At 45.9% G+C, this 27,404-nt stretch overlaps 1 protein-coding gene across 3 annotated transcripts in view; it reads right to left on the reverse strand.

The window, feature by feature from the left end:
- LOC119648848 overlaps positions 1 to 27,404 on the reverse strand; it is a 39,157-nt gene that overhangs the window by 5,381 nt on the left and 6,372 nt on the right. Inside the window, exons 2-10 of one of the 3 annotated variants that reach the window (XM_038050722.1) lie at positions 24,573 to 24,766; positions 24,344 to 24,515; positions 21,328 to 21,521; positions 21,138 to 21,273; positions 12,597 to 12,790; positions 12,293 to 12,539; positions 4,634 to 4,827; positions 4,419 to 4,581; positions 75 to 244 (exon numbers count right to left, since the gene is read on the reverse strand). In XM_038050722.1, the coding sequence (XP_037906650.1) occupies positions 75 to 244; positions 4,419 to 4,581; positions 4,634 to 4,827; positions 12,293 to 12,539; positions 12,597 to 12,790; positions 21,138 to 21,273; positions 21,328 to 21,521; positions 24,344 to 24,515; positions 24,573 to 24,766 (1,664 nt within the window). The remainder of the gene's footprint in view (positions 1 to 74; positions 245 to 4,418; positions 4,582 to 4,633; positions 4,828 to 12,292; positions 12,540 to 12,596; positions 12,791 to 21,137; positions 21,274 to 21,327; positions 21,522 to 24,343; positions 24,516 to 24,572; positions 24,767 to 27,404) is intronic. The other 2 variants (XM_038050723.1, XM_038050725.1) reach the window with 2 other exon arrangements.

Below are 27,404 nucleotides of genomic sequence, written 5' to 3' on the forward strand. Positions count from 1 at the left end.
TTTGAGGGAATCGGCGATGGAGTATATTTGGTTAATAGCAGTCGAAAATCGAATATATTTTTCGAAGTACTCACTAGGGGTTCATCACCAATTCGCTTGTTCCGACAATTCGCTCGAGATTGTGTTAAATACGAAACTGCTGCTGGTGAATCTTCTAATCCCAAATAAAAACGAATCAGATGCGGACATTCTCGTAGTGGAACACAAGTACCGTTGTCACCCTTAGGGGTAATGCAGTGATTTTCTGGAAATTAGAACGGAAAATCATTATAATGCTTAAGATGAAGGCAAATTGAAGAAAAAGGACCAACCAACCCTCCTTAAACCAAACCTAAAACGATGTTACTCATAGCATGCGTGGAGATTCACAGTGCCCGCTTTTCCACCGAATAGGATTAACCATTTCTGAAAAAGAGCGTGTGACAGACGGACAGGGAGGTAGGCCTTGGAGAAAGCGTCAGTCGAATCAAATTTTCTCAAAAAGGATTTGATGTCAAAGCTGAAGAATTATCCGGGAAATACAGCTGAAAATTTCCCTGGGCAAGGTGGAGAAGTTCTTAGGGGAAGATGGAAGAGTATCGGCCAGAAAGCAGGAAATTGTTATACAATGCAATGGGTCGCTTTTCAACTCAGAGAGCAGATGTTCCTCTAGCGCTGCCGGCCGGAGTTTACCGCGCTCCCCACCACGGGGGCGAGATGTTTGGCAACGTCGCACGCATCGACCAGCAGAGCTGAAGCAGCCATCCGGTTAACACCTAACCTAATTGGCTAAACTTGTTAAATTCCTTTCGCTTAAATAAAACCGTTGTTGTTATTTTTTTTTAGTGACTCTTTGCTATCATTGGCGTATGCCATACCTAAGGACTCGAGAGCACATTGGTGACCCCACTAAAGTAACGATTTGCATTTAAGAATGCCGAATAAGCGCCGTAGCCGCTCTTGCTGAGGCAAATGTAATTACGATCAAGCTACCCCAACCCCCTTTTGGCAAAGAAAGCCAGATCTGTGGCTCGTACGCGTCGAGGCGAAATTCTGAAGCAACCATATTACGAGCAACGCATACAGGATTGTAGCCGCGTTAGATGTGTCAATTGTGGCTTGCGTGGCGGACATTTTGAAGACGCTGCCCGACACCGATAAATATCAGGCGCTTGAGTAAAGGCTTCACACCGTGTTTGGCGTCATCGAAGACGAGAGGACGCGCCAACTCCTTTTCGATCTGGAGCTTGACGACCAGCGCCCGTGCCTACAGTGCACCGCCGGGAGATCCGTGCCAGAGTCTTTGGTGAAATCGTTTTGATAACAGCCCCTCTCGCTCCTTGTCCGCGCCATCGTAGCAGCTAACGGCCAAGATAACCTATAGAAGTAAGCTATCGCCACAGATCGCATCGCTAGCACCAAATCGAGCATGCAGAAATACTACCTCGCAATCTCCTCAGTATAGGTCCCAGGACGAAACGTGGGTTGGTACCCACGATGGAGCATAAAACCTGAGAAACGCCTGCTGAATCAAGACCAACAGCTCTACTACCGAACCCTATCTCCACCTCCACGTGGTGACCGCTGAGAGCTCTTTCTTGACAAAAAGCGGCAGAAGGAGAGGGATTACGGCGATTAGGTGCCTAAAAACGGGACAAATTGTACCAACTGGTCCTCGAGGTTAGGGGTTGGGTAGGGCTGACAAACCTACACGGAAAACAATTTGTTACGAAGCCGCAACAGGAGCCCCGGACTGGACAGATAATACAACAACGAACTCAGCAACGACAACGGAATAACGACTTGCGCATTTTCACATGGAACGTGCACTCCCTGTACAGAGATGGAGCCGTCAAGCAGCTAGCTGATACCCTGTCCCAATTAAGGCTGATGTAAAAGCAACGCAGGAAATGCGTTGGACAGGGACCGGTTTCCTGGAGAAGAGTCACTACACCATATATTATAGCGGTCATCCAGTAAACCATGTGCTCGGAGTAGGTTTCTTAGTCAGCCAAAAAATGACACGTGCTATTATCGGCTTTGAAAATATAAGCGAAAGACTATGCACTCTGCGCTTGCGAGGCAAATTTAGAAATATAGCCTGTCCCAAGTGTGATATCAAAATCATACTTAGAGACTTCAACAGTCAAGTAGGGACGGAGCCCACATTCCGGCGAATATGAATGATAACGGACTGCGGATTAGCTGTTCAAAAACATATATGGGCCTGTCCAGGTGGGACCACTTTCAACCAAATTGACCACGTGTAGATTGAACGCCGCCACCTCTCAGCCTTGATGAGCCTTGATGTCAGAACATATAGGCAGGCCAAAGCAGATTATGATGACTATCTCATTGGCATAGTATTCCGAGCTCGGATTACAACACCACCTACAATCCCCTCTGAAAACCAGGTGAGAGTGAGTACTGAAGCCATCCATAACACAGCCCCCTGTAACACCGCAATAACCGCCGCAAACAAATGTCCTGGAGAAGAGGGATCAACAAATGATCTTCACAACCACCTGAGGAGCGTTATTATTAATACGGCCACAAACGTACTTGGTCCCAGCAGCAAGTAAAATCGTAACGGCTGCTTTGACGATCAATGTAAGCTAGCAACAGAACGGAAGAATGCTACATACCGAGTAATGTTGCAATCTCAAAGAACGCGGGCACGCCCAGAAACCTACCAAGAACTCCGTCGAGCGAAGAAGGGACTCCACAGACGGAAAAAGGAAGCCTGGGAGAAAGAAACAAGTCTGTGAACTCGAAAAGTACAGGAAACAACCGAAACAGACGCGGAAGTTTTACCAACAAGTCAGCAGGATAAAGCCTAATACCCCTCGATGTTCATCCTGGCGATGCAACAACATTTCCGACAGACTGGGCATATTGGATCGATGGGTATTTTGATGAACTACTCAACCACCAAAATATTGGCGAGTTGAAGGTCCTACCAACTGAAGACGACGGACAAATGCTGCCACCACCAAGCATAGAAGAAACAGCCTTTGCAATTCATCGGCTTAAAAACCATAAGTCACCAGGGGCCGATGGAATTACAGTCGAATTGGTTAAAAATAGAGCGATACCACGATCGTCTGGTTGAGGATAAAATCCGTTTCAACAGGTTGCGGTGGGCGGGTCAGTTATTCCGTATGGATAAGGGTGATCCAGCCCGGGAAAGTGTATAAGAGCATCATCTATGGTAGAAAAAGAAGACGAGGGAGACCCTGCTTGAGATGGAGCGATGGCGTAGGTGAGGACACCAGACCGCTTTTAGGGGTATCGAATTGGCGCACAACCAGGAAGTCTGGAGTTCCTTATTATCGCAGGCCTAGACCGGATATCGATTATTGCGCCGTTGATGATGATTATGAAGCCCAGATAACTTTTCCTCTGGGTTACGAGATCATACAAGAGCGGGACTTTCGCTTTATTAGTCGGAGTCTGGTCCACTAAATTTTGGAGCTGTCGCTGGAATAAGCTGCGAAGGTGGAGGAAGAATTGCCTGACAGGAAACTTTACCAGTGTTTATGCTAGGGGTAAGTACAGAGATTTCACAGGGATTAGTGGTAATAACTTTGGTAGTATTTGGGGGGGGGGGGGGGGGGGTTGACGGAAACCTCATTCTCTGCCACAGAATTCGCCACTGCAGTCGTTGGCTCACTGAGCACAACTTTCGGGTTGGAAGCAAGGCCCTCCAAGGAAGCGTCAGGATAAACCAACAAGTCGAATGAAATATTGCGCATTCTGCGAGGCCGCGGACACTACAAAGTTATGCTCCAGTTTGACATTTCACCAATAATAGTTCATCAAACAAAAACAATCATGACGAGTGCAACTTCGTAGGTGCGAACTCAAAACAGTAGGACTGAACCATTTTTAACACCGAAGAGTCTGGAGTCAAATTACCGCTTGAGCACGCCACCAGGAGAATCCTTGTTGATATCAATAGCACGCTGCTCCTTAAGTCAAAGCAAGTAGTAGTGTTTGCTGATGACGTCAATATCTTATCAGGCTCCCTATTCGGTGCCAAAGGAACTTTCGTGAACCTCGATGAGTTCGATAGGGTCAATAACTTGAGAATAGATGAAAGCTAGAGATGATTTGTGAATACAACTTAGGGAACGTGGATAACTTTATATATTTAGGGAGTAAGTTATCGAAGGTTTGTCATACACGATATCTAGCGGACGCGGACATTGAACCGAGAGGACTCGAATTAATGCATCTGGAATTCAAGAAGTACCTGCTGGAAATCATTTAAATCCAAAATAAAATCGTTTTATTCACTACATGCATGTCAACAGATGAAATGATTTTAAAGAAAAGTGCGCATACGGGTAACAGATAAATGGACAGACAATGAACCAATTTTATGAAGGTTTTTTTACACAAAAGAACCCCTTTGTCATTATATCATAAAAACTTACTTGTACCAACTAGCTCTTCGGCAGGTTCTTGGATAATTGCACTCAGTGGATCTGAAATATTCAACCTATTCCCTGAAGATGGATCCGACGGCGGTGCAGAATTTGAAGCAAGAAGTTTACTAGATGGTTGTGATGCGCCGTTATAAGGGCCAGAACAACAAATCTAAAACAGTTTCTTTAAAAGATAGTTCAGTCCAGGTTTTTTTCAAACTTACCACAGTTTGTCCTCCAACAGTTTTATTGCCACAAATAGTACGTAATTCTACGAAATGTGCCACAAATCCCGGTGAATCTACATTCTTAATAGTCCATTGCAGAAAGGACGGACACCGTTTAGACGGTAGACAAACTCCAGAGCCTCCATCTGGTGCAATGCAGTCAATTCTTGAAGTATTTTCTGCTCCTTTATCTATAGAATATAACAGAAATGAAGTATTCATAATTTTTTGGCTGATTTCACAAATTGTAGCCAAAAGGTGAGTAGCCAATACCAACCCCCGATTTTCGAACAATAGAAATTCCTCTGAGATTTTATCTCGTTACAGCAGGCGAGATTTTGTGCCATTATATTCCACCCTGATAATAGCTATTAGCTTTTCCCGAATGCCTCTCCTACGTAGAGTACTCCAGATACACTCCCTGTTGGTGCTGTCGAAAGCTCTTCTTGAAATCGAGCAAAAACAGGTGAGGCAGCGTCTGATGAGTTGCCTCTGCTTTGGTACGAAACCGTAGCCGTCTTCATCCCTCTTTTACTTTTTGAACCTTGGGTGTTAAACTTAAAAAGAGGAGTCCGTGGACCACAAAGGGTGGGAGCAAGTTGCTCTCCATTTGGTCCGGTTCGGCATTAAGTGGATGCGGACTTAAGACTCCCCAATTCTTAAAAAAGGTAAAAGGTAAAAGGTATCCACTTCTGAAATTATTGCGTTCTGTAGCATCTTTCGCTCCCTGACCAGCGCAATTCCAAATACTTTCTTGACGACGCACACAACGTTAAACTTCCTGGGATTTCGCTCGGTATCGAAGTTCGAGCGCACCAAGCCTGCTATCACTCACAACGATCCCTAGAGCCTTCAATCCCTTCCGGTCATTGATCAGCTTCTATGATTTACCAGTTCCGACGACTAGCATAGCATCCGAAAAAAGAGCATTCTTTATGGAGGCCCAATGCTCGCCGATATTCTCAGGTGAGCTACTCAGAGTACCTGCCCTCCGGTCAGAGCTCTGCCATTATCGAGGGACAGATGGATCCTACAAAAGGTCGATATTGAATTTGGGAAGTCGTAGCTCTCCAAGGATGTGAAAAGTGGCGGACGCAACACGCACGCGAACGTAAGTAACCATCAGTGATCATCAGTAATCCATTTCGAAACCGATGTCAGGTACTCTCTTGTTACGCACATGCTAGTGCTGATGGTAAAGTGATCAATTTCATTGCTCTGATGTTGAAACCCAAATGACGTTATGGCAGGTCCTGTACTCAAACAATATGCCACTAACGACGAGGCAATGGAAATTGCAGAAATATACAAAACTATCACCATTATCGTTACGGTCGCCAATACCGCGCTTCCCCATCACATGTCCGAGCAAGTTGTTGACAGAGCCCACCTTGGTATTCAAATCATGATAACAATATCACCTCTCCCGAATTGCGTGTAATTCCTGGTAGAAAGCATCCCTCCCCTCCACTATATCGGAAATCTCTGCTGGCGCATAGCACTGTGCAATTGTGATGCTCCTGAACCTGGACCGAAATCTAGCAGTCAGAAATCCGTCAGAAACCGGCTTGCAAGTTAAGAAAGCGCGTCTTGAGGTAGCTGACAGCAACAACCCAACACTGGATTCGCATCTGCTACCACTTTGCTTTGCAAAGTACAAAAGGACATTGCCATAAATGCGACAAGAAGTAGTGGGGCAATTTCTAGAGTCTCACCATCATCTACTTCACTTAGACCCTAAATGTCCAGCTTGTATCGTTGGAATGGACGCTCGAGCTGGACAAAGCGAAGATTCTGAGGACCCTCGTTATCATTGTCAAGGGGTGTGCGCACATTCCAGTCTCTATCTGATGCATTGTTGTGGTTTCGGCAAAAAAAAAGTTTCAACATTTACAGATTGCTAGCCCACAAATGTCTATCTCTTTTTGACGCCTCTTACGACAGTGGGGAGCAATATATGTATGTAAACATTGTTGGAGCTGGGAATCTCTTCAACAGAACCCACAGAGTGTCAGGAGCCAGCCCCTTCGGGACCCTAGTCGGGACGTGTGCTTTGAACCGGTGTTAGTAGACCACATTGCCCCGAGCGAGCGCTGATCCGTCCGTGAATTCCGGGATCAGCTAAGTGTAGGTCAGGCCTTAGGGAACTGGGGTAGGGGCTGTGTCCCCGAGGGTATACCCGTTCCTGACTATTGCAGCCCGCTCCCTTGCATGCGCTGGTTACTTTTTCATGGAGAATATTCATAAACTTATAAAAAACAACGACGAAACAACAGGCAAGGAGGAAGAGCTGAGTGCGTTTGGGCGGAGCACAAAAATGGGTCGTTCACCGCAGCGATCAGCGAAAGAGGAAACGAGGACTGACATACCCGATGTGACTCCAGGACGCCCAAATAAAGAGGAAGCCTTATCAAGTGGCGCGACTGACCGTGCGGAGATGGCAACTCCAATACCTTGCAGTGCCCCTGTTCTGGAAGTAAGCTCAGCCAGAATCGCTAGTCCTGAGCAGATGGATTTGGACACAAATCGAGTGGAAGTGCATTCGACCGTCCTCGCTAGAGCCGAAGAGGAAAGGCTCATCAGAAAGTGCGCAGCAATGGTGAAACGTATGCGGTCGGCAACGTTCCTTCAGAGGAGCGTCAGTAAAGGGCGTCAAAAACGGGCTGATGGAACTGGAGGAACTACTGGACCGCATTTCCTTTTATAGACAAACGTGGAGAGCAGCGGAAGACGATTGTAAAGCAAAAACAGTCGCACTCCCCGCTGAGAATGCTGCTTGCGTCAAACGGACCGCAGATAGCCCTCTGCAAGGTGAACTAGGGAAAAGCGGAAAGAGGACGACGTGCCTGAAGGAGACTTTATCGAAGTAGTCTCCAGGGCCCAAAAAAAGAAGGCGAAAAAGGAAGAAAAGAAACAACGGACACCGTCGCCAGAAACACGTCTTTCCAAAAACAAGGAGGCTGCCAACCAAAAGCCAAGAGCGGAAAAAACGAGAAAGCGAAGAAGGACTAGACAGTCGCTCTGCTCATTAAGCCGACGGAAGGCAAGACATTTGCGGAAGTCGTTAGTGAATTCCGCTACAGGATCAAACCCGAAGAGAACGCAACAGAGGTGTCTTCGACATGGAAAACGAGGAGTGGTGGAGTTCTCGTCGAACTGGGCCCAAAGACCACCAACAAGGGCACGTTCTGCGAAGCGGTCAAGGGGCTATTGGGGGAGAAGGCTTTGTTTCCAGTCAAGAATCCATGTGCTCTCTAGAAATACGGGATCTTGACTGCCTCACAGAAAAGGTCGAAGTAAAGCGTGAATATCCAGAGGTAACCAATGACCGGTAGGTATTACCTCTGTAAATGCTCGAGACCAAAAGCTCGCCGTGGTGAAAGTCCCCGAACAATATGGAGGAAAATCCTTAACAGCGGGAGAATCAAAATCGGATGGGTAGTATGCAGGGTACGAATGCGGATAGTCCCCACCAAGTGCTACAGGTGTCTCGACTATGGACACACGTCAGCAGCTTGCAAGGGTCCGGACAGGAGGACAGCATGAGATGCGGCCAAGTGGGTCGTCAAGCGAAGACTTGCAAGGAAAGCGAGAGTTGTGTTCTCTGCAGGAATCGTGGCGTGTCTGGTGAAAGCGTCGCACACACTGCGGGCTCGGGACGGTGTCCGATCTTCAGGGTGGAATTAAAAAGGGCTAGGGTGCGAACGGCATGATCCGCATTTTGCAAATTAACATGCACCGGAGTGCAACCGCTCACCAATTGCTAGCACAGTTCGCTGCGGAAGTAAATGCTGAAACAAGGACCCGTCCTCATGATATCTCGACTTATCGGGCACCGCTGCCATCTGGGTTGGGGACAACGTTCGACTTCTTGTTCTTGCCGAAGGCCGGGGGGGCGGGTTTGTCTGGATCCGGTGTTTAGGGACAACGTTTTTTAGCGTTGACCTGACGCCGAATGAGACGATGCCGGACTTTCGACGCCGGCTTGATGCTCTGGAGGACGCCGCTTCGAGCACGGAGGGGCGAATCCTGGTTGGCGGTGGTTTTAATGCCAGGGCTCTTGAATGGGGCATGACTCAATCAGACTCCAAGGGGGAAACGGATTCTAGAAATGGCAGCGAGAACCGGGCTCGTAGTTTTAAACACCGGATACACCCCAACGTTTCGGCGCCCAGGTTGTGAAGGAAGCATTCCTGACAAAAAAATCGCTATGGGATAAGCTTTTAACAAGAGCTACCCTCTCGGTATACCAAAGAAATGAAATGAAGACTTGTTTTTGCCGTCGGTAGGCCGTTCTGTTAGTGCTTCCACGCCTCACGTCGTGCCATCTTCAGGCAGTTGGAAAACGATCTCTCGTACAGCGATCAATCAGCTATCCCTCGTCGGTAATAATGCAAGGATAAAAGCAACACGTCCTTCGAGCCCTCTCTCTCTTTCTCTTGGATTTTCGCTGAGCCACAGATCGGATGTTCTCCGAGGCTTTTGGCTAGTATTTCACAATATAAATAAAAACAACTAATATATGAATTTTAATTTTTTTTTGGTGACCCCGGCTCGCCCCCCCCCCCTCCTTCCACCCGACTTCGTCTTTGTCGTCGAGTTCTGATGCTGAGCGCTCTGGTTCTGGACATAAGTACAAATACGGTAGTAGCTCCCGTAGGATGAAAAGGAGGAAGGGTCAAAGGACGAAAAGCATGAGTGCCCAAAGGCAAACCGACCCCGCGAAGTAATGCCTAAACGGTAATCTCACGGAGCTGGCGGTTATCAGTGGCTTCGAATCTGGGATTCGAAGCCACACTTATGATTCTCTACGTTTTTCGCCAACATAAGAATTAAGGGATCTGGCGTCGCATGCAGGATCACCTGGTTTTGAACTTTTATTAGCTTGTGAACGCTTAATATACATGTATTTGCTGCGGAAAAAAACAAATGCGATCCTAGAGGAGATAAGATCATTTCTTTGTTACTGCATGCGTAGAGTGTGCCATAACATTTCTCGCATGAAGGGTAAGTTAAGTAGTTGACCTAGTAATTTGTACTCCAAAAATGTTGGAGTTGATTAAATATTGGCGGATGCTAGATGAAGTCTTACTGTTAGACCACCCCTACCTAGAACTCAGTCTGACTATTGCGAGGGCCTAACGAGGTTGTTATTATCATTAAGCCGATATTTGCTTATGCATCAGTATTGTACTGTTGTAAAGATGAGAAAATATGAGCGAATCTCATTGTAAAAAATGGTATACCTGAATGTTGTCGGTGCCATGCAATTTGCAGCCCTTCATCATCATCATAATCAACAGCGCAACAGCCGGTATCCGGTCTAAGCCTGCCTTAATAAGGAACTCCAGACATCCCGGTTTTGCGCCGAGGTCCACCAATTCCATATCCCTAAAAGCTGTCTGGCGTCCTGACCTACACCATCGCTCTATCTCAGGCAGGGCCTGCCTCGTCTTCTTTTTCTACCATAGATATTGCCCTTATAGACTTTCCGGGCTGGATCATCCTCATCCATACGGATTAAGTGACCCGCCCACCGTAACCTATTGAGCCAGATTTTATCCACACCCTGATGGTCTTGTAGGACATGATATGACAAAAATACTAAGAACGTATTTATTCAACGGGGCAGCAAAATTTTTCACATGCATTAGGGCGTCATCAGTGGACCTATCAGTTTGGAAGCCAGATGGGTTGTCCTTCCAGTCGCTGGACCATAATCCTCTCCAGGTCAATACCCCAGTAATCTTTCAGAAAGAAGAGAAATAACCCAGTCATAAACAGCAATCATCAGGCACTGGACATGAGATGGGATGATCCGCCAGACGGCTTGAGATAACTTTCAAGACGTCAACCTCGCCATAGATCTACGGTATACTCACCGAGGAAGCACCTCCAGTTTTCTTCCTTTAACTGCCTTCAACATTTCTTTACAACACAATCGACCTCGCCTGTAAGTAAGCCTAAGGTGGCCAACATAAACAAGTTGAACCTCTTCCTCAGGCAATACGTACTGCGAAGAGCCTTGGTTTACCATGTGACATACTTTGGAGCTTTCCGTTCGGGACTCCTCAGCAAATTAGTGTTCACGGAAGACATCTACTCATTCATCAGCTCAAGTTTCTCATCCATTGACGGAGGCACAAACTCAGGGAGGAGATATGCCACCTTGGTACACCCACATGTAATGCAACAAATCGGCGTAAGTGGACGATCAATACCCACATTCACATTCTTATTGACCAGCTCAATGCGAGTTTGGTCACTAATATTTTAGCAACATTTACACATGCAGTGTCAATCTCGCTGACTCCGCTGGACCTCCCTAAAGTATTAACATTTGATCGCACATTCAAGCTGAACAAATCGTGTTTCACTAACGTTTAAAACAATACCTCTCCCTTACGTGTAGCACCACTTAACTCATCAGTTCCACTCTCAGCACAGACTCAATCTGAACATGCATCATCTAAAACAATAGTCGCCCTGGCCCACCTCCAAGCAGTTAGCAATGTCTGCAGGTAAGCCCCTGACGCAGTCATTGGCAGCCAAGGGTTCCTGCAAGGTCGTGACGCTAATACTGTGTTCGCGCATGTACATGTGACATCGCATTTAATGGCAGCTATTGACCCTAGTCACCCTGCGGGGTAAATAAGACACAACATCGAATACACAGTTCCAGAAGGGCACTTCGTAGTTGCAAGAAGAGTCCATATGAGCAGCGATCACACATGGTCTTTAGTATGACAATCAGCGTCATGCGATCTAGCCCGATGGCTTAACCACTTACCATACACCCGCTCAGAAGATGTCAACCTATCACCTACAGCAGGTGTTCATTCTAGAACTACATTGTTGACCGCTTCTGGGCCAGAAACACTGTCAATCTACATTTCAATTTTGAATTTCTCAACGGCAGGTCCTTCACAAGATGATTCTCATATATTTGTTGCATCAATTCATCAAGGCTAATGCAACGATGGACATTATATATAGTGCCACTTGGCCCAAGCTTCTGGGCCACAGACATATGTAGCCCGTGTTCGTAGACCACCAGCTTTTTCCTCTCTTGCTCGGAGGGACGCGTAAGGTTACCTCCAAGCACCTTCAATCTCCCAATGCGACAGCCACCTTGTGCATTACCACCTGCACAACCTTCTTGGACGATACTTCCGTGTTGCGGCTCTTGACAACCGATCCTAAGGACAGCAGCAACTTGAAGGACATGCGGATCACAGTCTTCTGCGATAGTCAAGCTGTTAAGGGCGTTGAACGGATAGCGTTTTGGTGGTTTCTAATCGATTTCGATACTCAGACTCAGAATTACATGTCTATATCATCGAAAGCGCCCCTCTCGTAATTTTCCCTATCTTTGGATATGATCGTGACGTGTTACGCCACTGGTTCAACGTAACATCTTCGTTTCGATTACCGCAAGGCGTCGTTCATTGTGTATCATAATCGGGTAGTACCATAGAGAGAGGATAGGATGGACGAAACTGTGGGAAATTTGGAATTTGAGACATTCGTTGATGCGTCGATCACAAAAATAGCCACTCTTGGACTGCCACTTCCGATAAAAGTGATTCAGATATAAGTTTACCTTGATCGAATTTAATAATGTCTTCAACCCTTAATTATATTATAACCACTTACTTGTACCAACTATCTCTTTAGCTGATTTTGGAATAACTGGGCTCAGTTGAATGGGGGCATCCGAATCCGAATTTGAATCATCAAATGTACTGGATGGTGGCGTATCTGAATCTTTTTTTGGAGATGCACCATGCTGTGTTGCAGAATGTGATTCCGTATCCGAATCCTTTCTTGGAGATGCACCAGAATTTGAGACACCAAATATACTAGTTGGCCACGGATCATTATTTGGGCCAAAACAGCAAATCTAAAGCAGTGGCTTTGAAAGATGGTTCTGAAAATATTCAATTTTTTTCACGCTTACCACAGATTGGCCGTCGATCTTGTTCTCATTGCAAATAGTATGTAGTTCCCTCAAGTTTGCCATAAATCTCGGTGAATTTTTATTTTTGACAACCCAATCAATAAAAGGGGAACATTGCTTATACGGTAGACAAATTCCAGAACTTCCATTGGGTCCAACGCAGTCAACTCTGGAAGTAGCTTCTACTTCTTTAACTATAAAATATAAGAGAGAAAGGTAAATATCTCAGGCAAAAATCCAAATACTGGTTGACGTTAACCTAAATAGGGAAAAATGATAATTCACTAAACCTGAAGGGGCCAGGTCGGGTAAGAGGAAGTAAAACACTCATCCGTGAACAAAAATGCCTATGGGAAGGGCACTCAGAAAAAGAAATCAGTATGGAGAAAAAGCTGAGATTAAAACATACCGTGAAGGGGCTTGGAACCCCGGTGACCGCTGCAAGGAACCGAAAAGATGCCCCACAGGCAAGGCGTTCGTCAGCTCACAGTGCGAAGACTACACCTGGTCGGGAGATGTCACAGGAACTAATGCTGAACTCATTTACGAGAAGCTCAACAATCCGGTCGTTTTCCCCTGATGACAAAGTCGGTGAAAATGGGAGTCAAAAAAGCTCCTTGAAAATTGATAAATACGGGACTGCATAGATGAAAAACAACATTGTCCCTCCCTGTTCCAAAAACATTTGAATCATTGCTCACTCTGCTCTGAGAGAAAGTAATAGAGTCTCCGGAATTCAAAAAGAACAAATACAATGTTCACCAGGTGATTAAAAACATTAGGGTTCTGTATAACAGTGTCAAGGATGAAAAATATGCCTCGAAGAAACAAACGTAACTCAGGCAACACAAGTAACGCCCCGCCAAAACCCAAAAGATCATAAACTGGAAAAGAGGAGTAGACAGAGAGCTTTTCGTTTGGACCCCCGCAGGGTCAAAAAGTCTTCTCACCAGAAAAGCGAAAGGAGAGCGAAATAACCAAAAAAGATGGAAAAAGCGGCGTCACTTCAATCAACACAAGGAAGGCAAACCCCCAAGAAGGAACTGCGGATGCATGAACGATGGTTGATGCAAACAAGAAGGAGACTCCCAAAAGAAAATGACGGCTCGAATTGGTCATCATCTCTAAAAAGGGTTACATGATATACGCCGACACTTTCAGGAATGGTGATTCCATCCGGAACTGATGGACCTTGGAGAATGCGTCAATCAAATCAGACGCTATCAAAAACGGAAACTTGATGCTGGAGCTGAAAAATTCTTCGGGTAAGACGGCTGGAAACTTCCTCGGCAAGGTGGAGATGTCTTAAGCGGAAGAGGTTCAAGTATGGGCTAAAACGCAAGAGATCTTTATAACGAACTGTAATGTACATTGGTGAAGTTACGACAAAGCAGGATATCCGCGAGGCCTTAGAAAAACAGTTCGGATCAGACTCAAAAAGGCGTACGGAGGTACACAAACTTCAACTATCAGTTTACCGGCTGAAGCTGCGTTTAAATTGCTCGCAAGCTGTTAAAGTGGTTACTTCCCCACTCAGATAGCAATTGTATCTCAGGGGTGGTGTCAGATGTCTGAAATTTGACCACATTGCGGCGATATGCATCGGTGATTACGATATGTCAAAAAGGTGCTGAAAATGTGGAGGAGGAAGCCATATGCACCACAAGTGCGAAGCTGAATGTATGTTTTGTAAAGATAAAAAGGGCGTCGACTATCGGCATGCCACAGGTAGCAACAGATCTCCAGTATTTAGAAGAGCTCGGATGCAATGAAGAAATGAGGTTGATACAAATTAATTTGAACCATTGTGAGGCAGCATAAGTCCTACTCTCACAAATCATCTATGAAAAGAAAATCGAAGTCATTATAATCAGCGAACCTTATCGCAGCAATAATAGCGGAGCCTGGACCCAAAATGTAACCTGGATTCGCCAAGGCGAAAATAGCTGGCATCTACATACCATATATAGTTACTGTGCTCCCCCAAACACGACGATGGCATAAATTGTAGGAAATATTAGGTATGCTAGCCTGGGATGTAAGGAGTCCTTAAAAAGGGGTGATACCAACGCGTGAGCTGTGGATTGGAGCAGTCGAACTATTAACACCAGAGGGTGTATTTTGTTCGAGGCTTTCGCGGAGCTTAACTTGGTCCTGGCGAATACTGCACATGTATCCACTTTTTGAGGGACACTTTCGGGCTCGATAGTCGATTTGACATATTTCAGTACCACATTGGCGGTGAGAATGGTCTGGTTCGTCATCTTCTTCTCGATATAGTATTGGCGCTCTTCCCCTGCATAAAGGGGAGCGCAAAGAGTTTAAATAAGCGTTTGACGTCTTCAGCAGACCCGCGATAACCAAGGAAGTATTGACTGTGATTTTCCGGAGAATCGATGATAGGAAAGCTGCCAATTTGAATCATGTTCTCAATGGTGATCTTAAACGCGCTTGTAAGACCAGACCCGACTGGTATATCAGCGTAACTTATTCTCCTCTCTTAGTGGAAAAGGCAAAACCTAGTTTTACTATCGAAACTTAATAAGCAATTCCATCATTATACCGCCCAAATTGCTTCATAAATACGGTAAGAAAGCTGCTTGAAAGGGTTAATATATCAGGCTTCTCCCAACTAAAAATATGTAGGGGAGCCCCATCGGTTTGCTTTTTGTTAAGCCCACTCAACGGCCGACGCCGTATACGTGCTGTTAAAGCTGGTTCGAGACGCGATGTCGTCTAATAAATGATGTGCCGGGGTAGCAATGGGCGTCAACAATGTATTCAATTCAGTCAGTTGGGAATAGAAAAAAATTGACGAAGCTTCTTGAAAGCTATCTCTCGGAAAGGACGCTCTATTACCATACGGATAAGAGACCTAACCAGTACTCCGTCACAGCAGCAGTATGGCAGGCTTCATTATTGGGTCCTCTCCTATGTAACGTAATATAGAGAATGCCACGATAATCGGTTTCACCGATGATCTCCTCGTGGTTCTCTTCGCAAAACACGAAATGTAAGCTAGCGAAACCATCAGCCACCTAAACTGGAAAGAGCTAGGATGTGGTCAACATAATTCGCATCCTTCAAATTAATATGCACCGGAGTGCAACCGCTCACGAGTTGCTAGCGCAGTTCGCTGCGGAGACCAAAGCTGAGTTAGTGCTTATCAGTGAGTAATATCGAAATAAGGATCCAACTTTATGGCACCCTGACATATCTGGGTTTGGGATGCCACCCAAGGCCGAGGAGACGGCTTTGTCTGGATTCGGTGTTTAGGGGTAACGTCTTTCAGTGTCTATCTAATATCGAATGAGATGATACCGCACTTTCGATCCAGGTTCGGTGCTCTGGTGGGCGCTTTCCTGGGAACAGAAGGGCAGATCCTATTCGGGGGTAGCATCAATGCCAGGGTACTTGAATGGGGCATGTCTCACTCAGACTCCAGAGGGAAACGAATTCTCGAAAGGTCGGCAAGAACAGGACTTATAGTTTTAAACACCGGATCCACCTCGGAATAGCCCCAACGTACCGGCGTCCATCCTGCGAGGGAAGCATTCCAGACGTAACCTTCGCGTCGGACTCGCTGGTGTCGCTGGTGAACGGATAGCAAGTTCTGGAAGGCTTATCATCAAGCGATCATCAATACATTGCCTTCGAAGTGGTTGACACAAACTCACGGTGTGCCCAAACCCCAGCGCTCTTTCTGTGCATGGAACGCCGAGAAGGTGGACATTGGAAGGTTTGTCGAGACTCTTGGAACGTGTGGTGCCGTGAAAATTGCGGAGCTCCAAAAGGAATATAACAGACTCCGTCGCTTGACGCAACGTCTAAACGACCGGGAAGAGGAATTTACCTTAATGACAGAGTACAGATCAGCCAAAGACCCCGCAGCGCAATAAACAGGAGCAGCGCTTGCTACTGGCAGGATCTGGTCAACGAAATCAAAGAGGAAGATTACAAACTAGTAACCCGAAAAATCGGGGCTCCGCGAAAAGACTGTTCACTTAAAGCCGAACAGATGGACCGCATTGTATGGGCACTATTCCTTGCGCACCCCGTACGGGATGATGACGTCGTCGGCGTGGAAAGCGCTTGACATTAATGGGAAAGCACTCGAAAAGCTCATCAAAAGTAGACTTGCTGAAGCGATACGCGCTGCCGGAGACTTATCCCCACGGTTAAAGGCAACGAGATCCATAGTTGATGGTTTGGATTCTTGTGGAAAGAGCGATGGGATTCGCCAGTAGCTCTATTTAAACACAAGGGATCTCTCTCCAGACAACATTGTCGAGGAGATGCTGGGGAGCGCTGGCAGGTGGAGCCGTGTTACGCGTTACGTTCGGGTTCTCCTCGTTGCGAAGAAGATAGAGCTCGGTGGAGGAGCCGGGTGGCAGGGCTTCCTTGAACTGGAAATTCCCTTCCTCCTCTCCCCCTCCCCCGTTCGTGAAAGGAATTCCCTGATTTGAAGGCTACACAAGGAGGGAGAATTCGGGGGCTAGTCGGAAGTGATGTCACAAACGATTCCAGACTAGCTCTCTGACGATGGGGAGGTATTTAGTTGGTAGTCCGACAACGTATCGTTGCGAGAGTCCAAACATTATGTGCGTAAATGCATTCACCTACCCTACCCAAAAAAAGGTTTCTTGGAAGATACCTCTCGGTAAGGACACTTTGTTACCATAAGGATGAGAGACCTAAGCAGGACATCGTCACAGCAACAGTACCGCAGGTCCCATTATTGGGCTCTCTCCTGTGTAACGTGATATATGTCCTTTTCCTTCCCGTGCCATAGAATGTCACGATAATCGATTTGATAGATGATCTAGCCATGGTTGTCTTCGCAAAACACGAAGTGTACGCTAACGAAACCATCAGTGCGTGGCTGGAGATGGTTCAGTTTGACTCTGAGGAGCAAAAGACAGAGGTGATCTTGATTACCAGCCGTAATAGAAGGAACATGATTACTATTCGTGCTAGTAGGCACATCATCACTTCAAAGCTGGTTATGAAATACTAACAGGTGATGATAGACGTATGAAGAATTTTCATTTTGCCCTGAATGTGGTTACACACCTGAGGACCCAGAGCATGTTTTACTGTCCACGATTTTACTCAGGGGGGAGGAGTCTGCAAAACTGTCTGAAAATCAACATAAGTCCTCGGAACGTTTTTGGGGAAGTGCTGAACGGAGGCAAAGAAGAACTTGCAAAAGCCGTAAGAAGAGGGTAGGAAAGGCTTGGTCGCTTAAAGCGCGGTCCTCCCCGGGAAGTAAAGCATTGTGGCTGTTCGGTAAAGAAGCAGGCTGCAGCTGGGACCGGCAGTATCTTTTTAAGATGTATTCCAGCCAGAAAAAAATGACAGACAGACGGAGGGAAAGATAGACAGATATGCAGGCAGTAAACCGATTTTTAATTAGGTTTTATTTTATGCACAACCTTAAGACCAAAAGGGAAGAAAATGGCAAAGCAAGTCGAAAACCGACCTTTGACCTGACTTCGAGCAAATTCCAGCTCTACCATGATTGAAAGAATGGAAATCGAAGTGTGACACCGGTTTGTGTTTCTTCCGGTGTTCATTAAGGTAAAGTTCTCTCGCCACCCATCTTCGTTGCTTGCATCTTACAAGAAAGCTGATCAACTTGTCTAGATCTGGATTGATCTCCTTATCCCAATGGTACAGGTTACCATCGATAAATCAGAATCAGCCAGTGGTAAACTGCGCGGTGAAATTTTCCTGTACTCCTCCAACTATGGAATATAAAAGAGAAAACAGAGAAATGAAAACGTTGAAGCTGGGCCAGAAGTTTGTGAGAGAAAGAGTCATCGGGAACATCAGTATTCAGTATAAATCGGTCCGACTCAGGTAGAATTTCGGCATTATGTGGACATCGCTCTAACGCTCTAAGGCCATACAAATATACAAAAGATGCAACAGAATTTGTATTTATATAGTTGCCGTCAGTCACACCTATACATTATCGTTCGCGGTCACCCGAGAGACGCTTCAGTTCCTCCAGCACTTCCGAGATGCCCGCACTTCTTCTCGACTTTTCTGCGCCAAGTGTTCTTGGGTCCACTCACTCGATGGCCATCTTGAGAGAGTGGGTTCTACTGCACGGCGTTGCCAGTAATGCAATTGTCAACCCTCCTTAATGTATGACCTGTCTATTGCCACTTCCACCTGCCGATCACATGACGTAAGAATACCAGACCTTGTGCGCTGACCAAGTTCTTCGTTTAAAATAGAATTAGACGGGTGTTCACGAAAGCTTGAAGCCATCAAATGATGGTGGAGGTCACTTTCCATATGCTATCTCCATATAGCAACACAGAAAGAATAGAAGGAATAGCCATCAAAGATGTCAAAATGTATCCTTCGCTCACACTTCCTTCCAGTGCCTTCTGCCTCCTGCACAAAGGAGACACACCGCTATCCAAAATTCCCACACTTAAGGACTTTATAGAGATCTTCGTGTGGTAGCTTCAGCGGCCTCTGAGTGGCATTAGTGCTGACCAGACTTTAAGTTCCGTAGGGGTGTGAACCGCTGGCCGCGCGTGTCGAGATAACGGAGGCGATTTCAATCTGAGAAACGCCTTCTGTAGTAGGCGCAACAATCCGGTCTCTCCAAGGCCATCTCTCTTGTCAAAGATCATACCACCGGTTAATTATAGGTTTTGCCCGTATACCAGGTCAGCAGCGCGGCAGTAAACTCTTCGCGGACGGCTTTACGGGGGCCGAGCAGAACCAAAAGTAAGACCTGCGACCGAGACGGCTCGTCGCACGCCATAATGACCGTCTTCGGAGCCCGATGTCAACATTCTAGCACCCCAAGAGTGGATTCGAATTGTATTCCCTGGTCTGTGATGAATACGCCGAGAATACCAAAGAGCGGAATCCACCCTTGAAAGAGGGCATCAGCACATGACTGCGCTGAAATGTCCTTTATAGGTATTGCTTGAGACCGCCGAGTAAACCGATCAATGAGCATAAGGCAATACTTACAGCCGTGCAAATCTTGGAAAGGGCCTACCGGGAATACTCTCTTGGCATGCGGTGAACCCTCTGGCCCAATAATTCATGTTTTTGTTGCTGGAGACTGGCCAGTTCGTTGTCCGTAAGCTCAAGATAGTCCACCGAGCGAAATACTTCCATACGGAAAGCGGCCGGAATATATGGCCTAGATTCCTTTTAGGAGATCTCTTCGGAGAAAGAGGGAGATGAGCCAAAATGAGGAACAAACTAAACTTGTACTTGCAATACGACTGCATGCTCTGAGGAACTCCTTCATCCTTCTGGGCCACAAAGACTGCCGAAAAGTCTATTGCGGCTGGAATGCTGATTTCGGAGATTCGGAACAAAGCATCTGTAAATTTCTTTACCGAATACATGTTGAATGTCCGATGTAAAGTGGCTGATGTAGGCTAAGTGCCGTAATTGGCGAGGAGATGCTTTGTCGAGTTTGTACCTTAAAGCAAAAGCTGGAGGTTTGTAGTCTGCGAACAAGGTCAACGACCTGCCTTTAAGGGAAAAACGAAAGTCAAGCCCGGTGCGCGGCCAGTAATTCATGATCATAGGCATTGAAATTCTATTGAGCGGGCTTCAACCGTTTTGCGAAGAAACTCAACGGTGGCCAGCTTGGTGGAAAGTAGCGCTTACCGCAGTGTCTAAGTCATTGACGAACACGGCCAGGGGTGAATCCTGTTGAGCGTCTACCAGCTGTTTCTTGGTTGTTTCAAAGTCTTGAACGGCTCTTGCAGTCCGCTCACTCAACCTCCTGGTGAGGATCGGCTTTACTTACTCAAGAACCTTCTAAGGTCTTCTGACCATCCTTGGCAGCGGAATGGTCGTGAACGCTTACACCTTATCTAGGTCGGGGTGTATGTCATCAGAGATAATGGAATGCCCTAGAAACTTCACCTGCACCTGGAGAAATCGACACTTTTCTACGTTAAGAAGTAGGACATTGTCGACAAGACGTGGAAAATCGAGATGTGCCAAATGCTCGGACTCGGTGGAAGATGGGACCAGAATATCATCCAAGTAGATGAAACAGAAGTCCAAGTTTCGCAGTTGTAGTATCTGCAAAAATGATAGAACGAGTGCCGAGTGATTAGGTTGAAATTTTCCCTGACCACCTAAGTGAGGTTGTAGATTCTATCGGGAACCTATGGTGTATATACACCAGCAGCCCATACTGACACAGGAAGTGTGCGCCTAACATGGGAACACTGATGTCAGCCAAAATGAAGCGCCACGAAAAGATCTTAGGCAAGACTCATGTCTACTTACCTGCAGCCGTGAGGTGTGATGGGCATACTGTTCCCGCAAATTACAGCTGTTGACGAGAAAGCTGTTTGGCTCTGGGGAAAGGAAGGACCGATGATGGAGACAAAGATGTTGCGTTGGATCAGTGGGATAACACGTTATGGACATGCCCGAAATAAGGAAGTCCTCGCTCAAGATAGGATTGCCTTCCTTCAGTTGATTTTATAATTTTTTCTAATTCATATAAATCTTTTATATTATTTGATATAAACTTACCTATTCCAGTTACTTCTTTAGCTGATTTTGAGATAGCCGGACTTAGTGGGATTGAAGTGTCCAATTTCGTAATGGAAAACGAACCGAGTTGCTTTGCAGAATGCGATGCGTCGTTGTTTGAATCAGGACAGCAAATCTAAAACAATGCCTTGGCAATATAATAGCTTAAAAGTGTTCTTCCTGCACTTACCACAGGTTGGTTGTCTATGTACATATTGCCACAGATAATATGGGATTTCCTTGAATATGTCGTAAACTTCGCTGAACCTTTATTCTTGCTGGCCCATTGAACGAAGGACAAACATTGTTTATCTGGCAAGCAAATGCCAGAGATTCCATCTGGTGCAATGCAGTCAATTCTTGTATTATCCTGTACTCCTCCGACTATAAAATATAAAAGAGAGAACAGAGAAATGAAAATATTGTATTTAAACCGGGGGTCCTTAACAATCTTTTTTGTTAGGTCTCGCGAACCCAGCAGTTGGATAGATCCCTGTGCTACCTCCAAAGTAATCTTCATCCTCCACTGGCTCTCTAGCGTCTCACAGAGCAGGATCACCCAGATAATCTCTTAAAATCCGAAAGAAGTACCTCGGCACGTGGAATGAATGAAAACCTTACGGAATGAAGGCATTGATTACATCAAGCATTACTAGGAATAATACATGTCGAGATCGGCAGGTTTGTGCTTCAACTCGACTTGAATAACAGCACCCACCATGGATCTTCCTGTTCTAAAGCTGAAATGCGTTTGGGATAAATCCCGGAAGCATGTATCGCTTCTGAGAGACTACTCAAGATGAGTTTTTTGAGCCCTTTCCCGGTTGTGTCAAGCATACACAATGGTCGGCATGCAGACGACAGTAGTCTCCTTTCCCTTTGCTTATTATTGCGAACCTCGCCATATCGACCAAAGAAAAACGTCCTCCTTCCGGCAAACGTTGAATGCGTCGAGTAGGTCCAGACAATATGGTGGAACGCCAGGTTATATGCATCAGCCGGGAAACCATCGCGCCTGGGACCTTATTATTCTTCGTAATGAGAGCTACCTTTTCAGGCTCTTTTGTGGTAAAAAAACAGCAGCCCTCGACGTCTGTCTGTTACCATCGACCCGTATGGAATCTTTAGAGATTAAAACCCGCACAACACGTCCTACCAGCGACAAGCTATGCTTTCGTTTATCGTGCTGCTGAGTCCCCTTTTAGCTCTGATCTGAACTCTCTCATTGCGGTGCTGTGTCAATCTGCGGAGCTTCAACGAAGCTCCCAATGTTCACCTTTGCTACGTTCCATGCACAGGGAGTGTCGGGTTAGTGCAATGTTGATGATCGCTTACCGAGAAGTCTTCTAGATCTCACCACCGGGGCCCACAAGGTTACGTCAAGGATGCTTCCTTCCCGGTCTAGGCGCCAGAATGTCAGCGTAGACCTAATGCTCAACACTACGAGACCTTTTCTTGCAGCCATTTCTGGGATCCGTTTCGTTGTAGAGTCTGGGTGAGGTATGCCCATAGCTTTGAAGTCACCCCCATCAGGATTCGCCCCTTCGTACGCAAAATAGTGTCCTCCAATGTATTAAGCCTGGGTCAAAGATGTGGCATCGTCTCGGAAAAAACGTTACCCCTAACTTCCGAATCCAGACTAAACCCTTCTCTCGGGTGTCGTCCCGAACCCGATAAGTCGAGATATCGTGAAGTCTTCGTGGGTCCTTGCACCTCCGCAAACCGTGAACTGCTAAGGTAGCTCGTGATCAGTTGCACTTCAGTGCATGTCAATTTGCGTAGCCAAATTTTAGTCCTTTCTGGTTCCGTCCCGACGACTCAACACCACTCCGAGTCCGCAGTATGTGCAACGACCGCACCAGATGCTCCGCGATCCCTGCAGAAAATACAATCACTTTTTTGTTGCAAGTCTTCGTTTTGTAAGCTGCCTGTCCGCATGTACTGTGTGCTATCCTCCTGGTGGATCCCAGGACAAATGTTAACGTGTACTCATGGTATAAACGCTTGTAGTACTTGATGGGGACTATCCGATGACCCCTACTTCTACCTGTTCTCTAAGATTTCCGATTTCAAGAAAACACATAAGTGCTAGACTAGACACCAGAGCCTTGTCTCTAACTAACCCCTTGATAGCCTCGCAGAACTCTTTCCTGTAAGTTGTCTTCGGGCCTAATTCAAAAAGTATTTCACTACGCCCGAAGTATGCTGTATAACTAATTACCTGGGCACCTTGGTTACTTCACTCCCGTTTCCGTATCGTGAGAAAAATTGTATAAAAGGAAGTTCTACTGTACTGTTTGGGTTGCCATTTCCGTTGCAACTGCGGCGTCACTTTCCGGTCTTCTTTTCTGTTTACGCATCCCGATGTCTCGTCGGGTATTTCAACCCTTGCTGCGCCCTTCGCTGGACCCTGAGGCGAAAGAGGCATTTTCGTGCTGCGTACAAACGCATCCAACTCATTCTTCATACACACTATCTCCTCGTTCGTAATGTTTGTATTCGCCATTTAAGTTTTAACAGCGCGTCGTGTGCACCTTGGCAGAGATAGGCTCACATCACCCAATCGACTGTTGACAGTACGTTTTCAACACCAAGGCTACATGGAAATTGTCGTTGGGACTCCCGGCATACGGATCGAACGCCCGATCCACGAAACCCTTGATTAAGTCAAAAAAAATTCAGGAAAGAGGTTTATCCACAAATCCACAAATCGGGAGTTACCAATTACGATCACATGGCGCCACGGGAAGAGAAAGAATTTTTCATTCATTCCTGCATAGGAACCTACCACGATAATGGAGACAGTTTTTCCAAGTTCGCCTGAGGTTCCTCAAGATTATAAGAAACCCCGATCCATCACGATGTGTCGGAGGGTCTTTGGATCGCAATTGGTGAAAAGCGCAATAGTGCACTACTACTCATACATGGCACTAATCCGCGCGAAATTTTTCACACGCAAATGATTGAAAAACTTATAACATGTGCAATGCTTTTTTTCCATCACAAAAATTCAAGCAATGCGCCGGGAGACGAATGTTCTGTTTGAAGTCTTCTTACGAGGACAAAATGTCCACTTAAATATGATCTTGAGCTAAGCAAAACAGGTCTTCGAACCACAAAAAAAATCCTTTTACATACACCTTTGATCGAACTTAATAATCTTTTCAATCTAAATAAACTTCTAATTTTATATCATAAAAACTTACTTGTACATGAATCGGTATCCGTACAGCCACCAACTACCTCCTTAGCTGACTTTGTTAAAACTGGATTCAATGGAGTTGAAGTATTCAACCTATTCCCTGCAGATGGACCAGACCGCGTTGCACTACTCGTAGATGTTTGGGATGCATCGTTACCAGGACGAGAACAGCAAATCTAAATCAAGTTCTTTGGAAAATAGTTCTGAACACGTACAGTTCTTCTCGCACTTACCACAGCCACACGTTCAATATCTTTATTACCGCAGATACTATGCAACTCTCTCAAATGTGCCAAAAATCTCGGTGAACCTCTATTCTTGCCCTTCCATTCTTGAAATGATGAACATTGTGTATATGGTAGGCAAACGCCAGAGCTTCCATCCGGTACTGTGCAGGCGGCTCTAAAAGTATCTGGTAATCCTTCGACTGTGAATAACAGAGAAAGGAAGTATTATAGTAATATCTATAAAATGTTAGCGTAATATGCTCTGTTTATTAAGTATTAAGCGATAAACTATGAGCATTATTAGAGAATACTCGATAACAATTACTGACGGGCCACATTAACAGCGATAACAACATGATAACATGGCAGGGAATTGACTTTTTTCGACTGCATCTAATTTACAAGGAAACCTTTCTATATTTAAACGACAATGCTCCCTATCCTAGCAAATTATTTAAGTGAAAGCTTCCAGAATCTTGCACGCTTCCTATCCCATTTTGGTTCAGGTAGCTCTAGGTCGTCCCACTCGTCGACTACTCTCAGATAGTCGGGTTGATTTCAAGGTATAATCCCCCCTTTTTCAATGTGCCGCATCCACTTCCGAATTCTCATCACCATGTCCACACAAAATTTGGCCGGAATCCCCTGCCAACTTCCTCGAAAAGTTTTTTTCCACTCGTCATTCTCCTCAGAGTTTTGTTGAAAAACCGCTAGATCGTCTGCTTGTCTGTCATTTTTTTGAGGAGGTGTGGGATTTTTACCCACTAAAAATGTTAAACCTGTACAGCTACTGACAATATCTTCTCTGAGAAAGTGGGTAAAATTATAATTGATCTCACTGTGCCGTCTCTCCAACCACTCCTTGATGACGTGAATGAACCTGTGTGTCCACCGGCGTTTTCAGAATGTTCCCAGCACTGTTGCCATCTGTTTACAGATCTTTCCCTTTCTGCGTTATATATGTTCGTCGTCTCATCTGCCAGGATATCAATCGGCACCATTCCTCAGATGACGAACGAAGCATCACCTGAAATAGTCTTGAAGGCAAAGCACACCCTTATGGCTATCCTTCTGGAGACAACACTTACCATAGTTACCAAATCAGACCTGGAATACCTTCCTTCAAACTGGAGCTGCGTAAAGCAAGATGGAGATCGCCACCATAGCTATAAGAAACCTAGACCTCTCGCTTTTGGCATCATCCATGCCAGGACTATACTTCTGGTGGATGCTATGTCAAAAGCGTGCTTCACGTGTTGCTTATAACTGAGCTCAACGTCTGTCATCACTTCCATATATTTGATGGCCGACTTGGAAGTGATGATATGATTCTTAATTTAAATACGGACATATTTTCTTTTACGGCGCTTGGTGATGAAGCGGTGTTTTCCTCCGCAAGCGTCAGAACAGAACCAGTACTATATCGTCGGGATTACTCACCACTGTGGCTTTTTCCAAGACTGGAAACAGCCACAGTGCACAGCCACAGCATTGGGCCCAGTACAGAAACCCGGTGGGTGCGGCACCCGCGGGGACAGCGTGCTCTTCATCATCATCAACGGCGCAACAACCGGTATCCGGTCTAGGCCTGCCTTAATAAGGAACTCCAGACATCCCGGTTTTACGCCGAGCGTGCTCTTGGGGTTCGTAATCGGCGTCATACCAAAGCCACCGTTCTTGTAAACAGCTGTCGAGAATAGTTGGGTGAATACCAGTTTTTGCCAGAAATTTGCGTATTGGGTTCCAATTAGGCGGATTGAGTGCATTTCTCACGTCTAGGTCATCACCTCGTAATACTTGCTGGTGCTGCCCTTTCCGTGAATTGCATAATCGACCAAGCCAGCTCGTCTCTGGTGACTGCAGGAGTTGACGTCATATTAAGAGGTAGCTCTCGTCACATTAAGAGGAAGCTATCAGTGTTTTTCTCTTGCTCAGCGAATAACCCAATAGGGTTTTGCGGGCTTCATTATAGGTGCGTCCCAGTTCGATTCTACCTACTGCTCTCTGAGTCATTCATCTGACGCCGTGGTAAGCTGATCGATAGCTATTTTATTAGGTTGGTCTAACCACATTTTGATGAAGGTCTTGTCATCCTTGTCTTCCTCGGTTACCAGCATACTGATGCTCTGCCCTGTGGCTCCACCCATAGCTAAAAGAAGATTGCCTGATGATTGTTGTGGGGTAGCACTCACTGATTAACCAAGACATACCAGGTGCCAGTGCAGGGTTGGCAAAGATTGTATCTACGACTGAGCAGATCCTCTGTTTCCAAAATCGTCGGAACTATATCCACTTAAGGGCCTCAACGCTTGGGCCCGGTAATCACCTTTCGACCTTTAGACTAAGTCCCCTTATATTGAGAACAAGATTGCCCTCATATTCAGGCAGTGTCAGATTTGGTAAGGCATAGTAACTGTACACATATATCCTGTCTATTTACTCCCACACAAAGTTCTTTGTACGACTTGTCGACTTTATGCCCATATTGCCGCTCCACCCGTCGAATCCGTAACCCATACGCCACCATGACGGTTTCGATAGGGTTCTGTTATGATGGTAACTTCCATCTCAGATTCCTAGGTAAGTAAATCCTGAGTGACTCTGAAATGATTGATGTTTATTTCAATAAATCTTATTTTTCCAATGCAGTTGACGCCTTGCTAAATTCTGGCCATTTACCATTTCCGGCAAGATACCGGTTATCCTGGGCCTACTTTCCACCGCGTAATAGGTATTCGGGGTACTTACTGATCTCTTTGGCAATATGGCTCCCGTAACTACACCTTCTGCATCGATCGGATCTATCAATGCCGTTGGTGTACAACTTCAGGAAATGAC

The sequence above is a fragment of the Hermetia illucens genome, chromosome 2 (genome assembly GCF_905115235.1).
Source record: "Hermetia illucens chromosome 2, iHerIll2.2.curated.20191125, whole genome shotgun sequence".
Taxonomy (NCBI): Eukaryota; Metazoa; Arthropoda; class Insecta; order Diptera; family Stratiomyidae; genus Hermetia; species Hermetia illucens.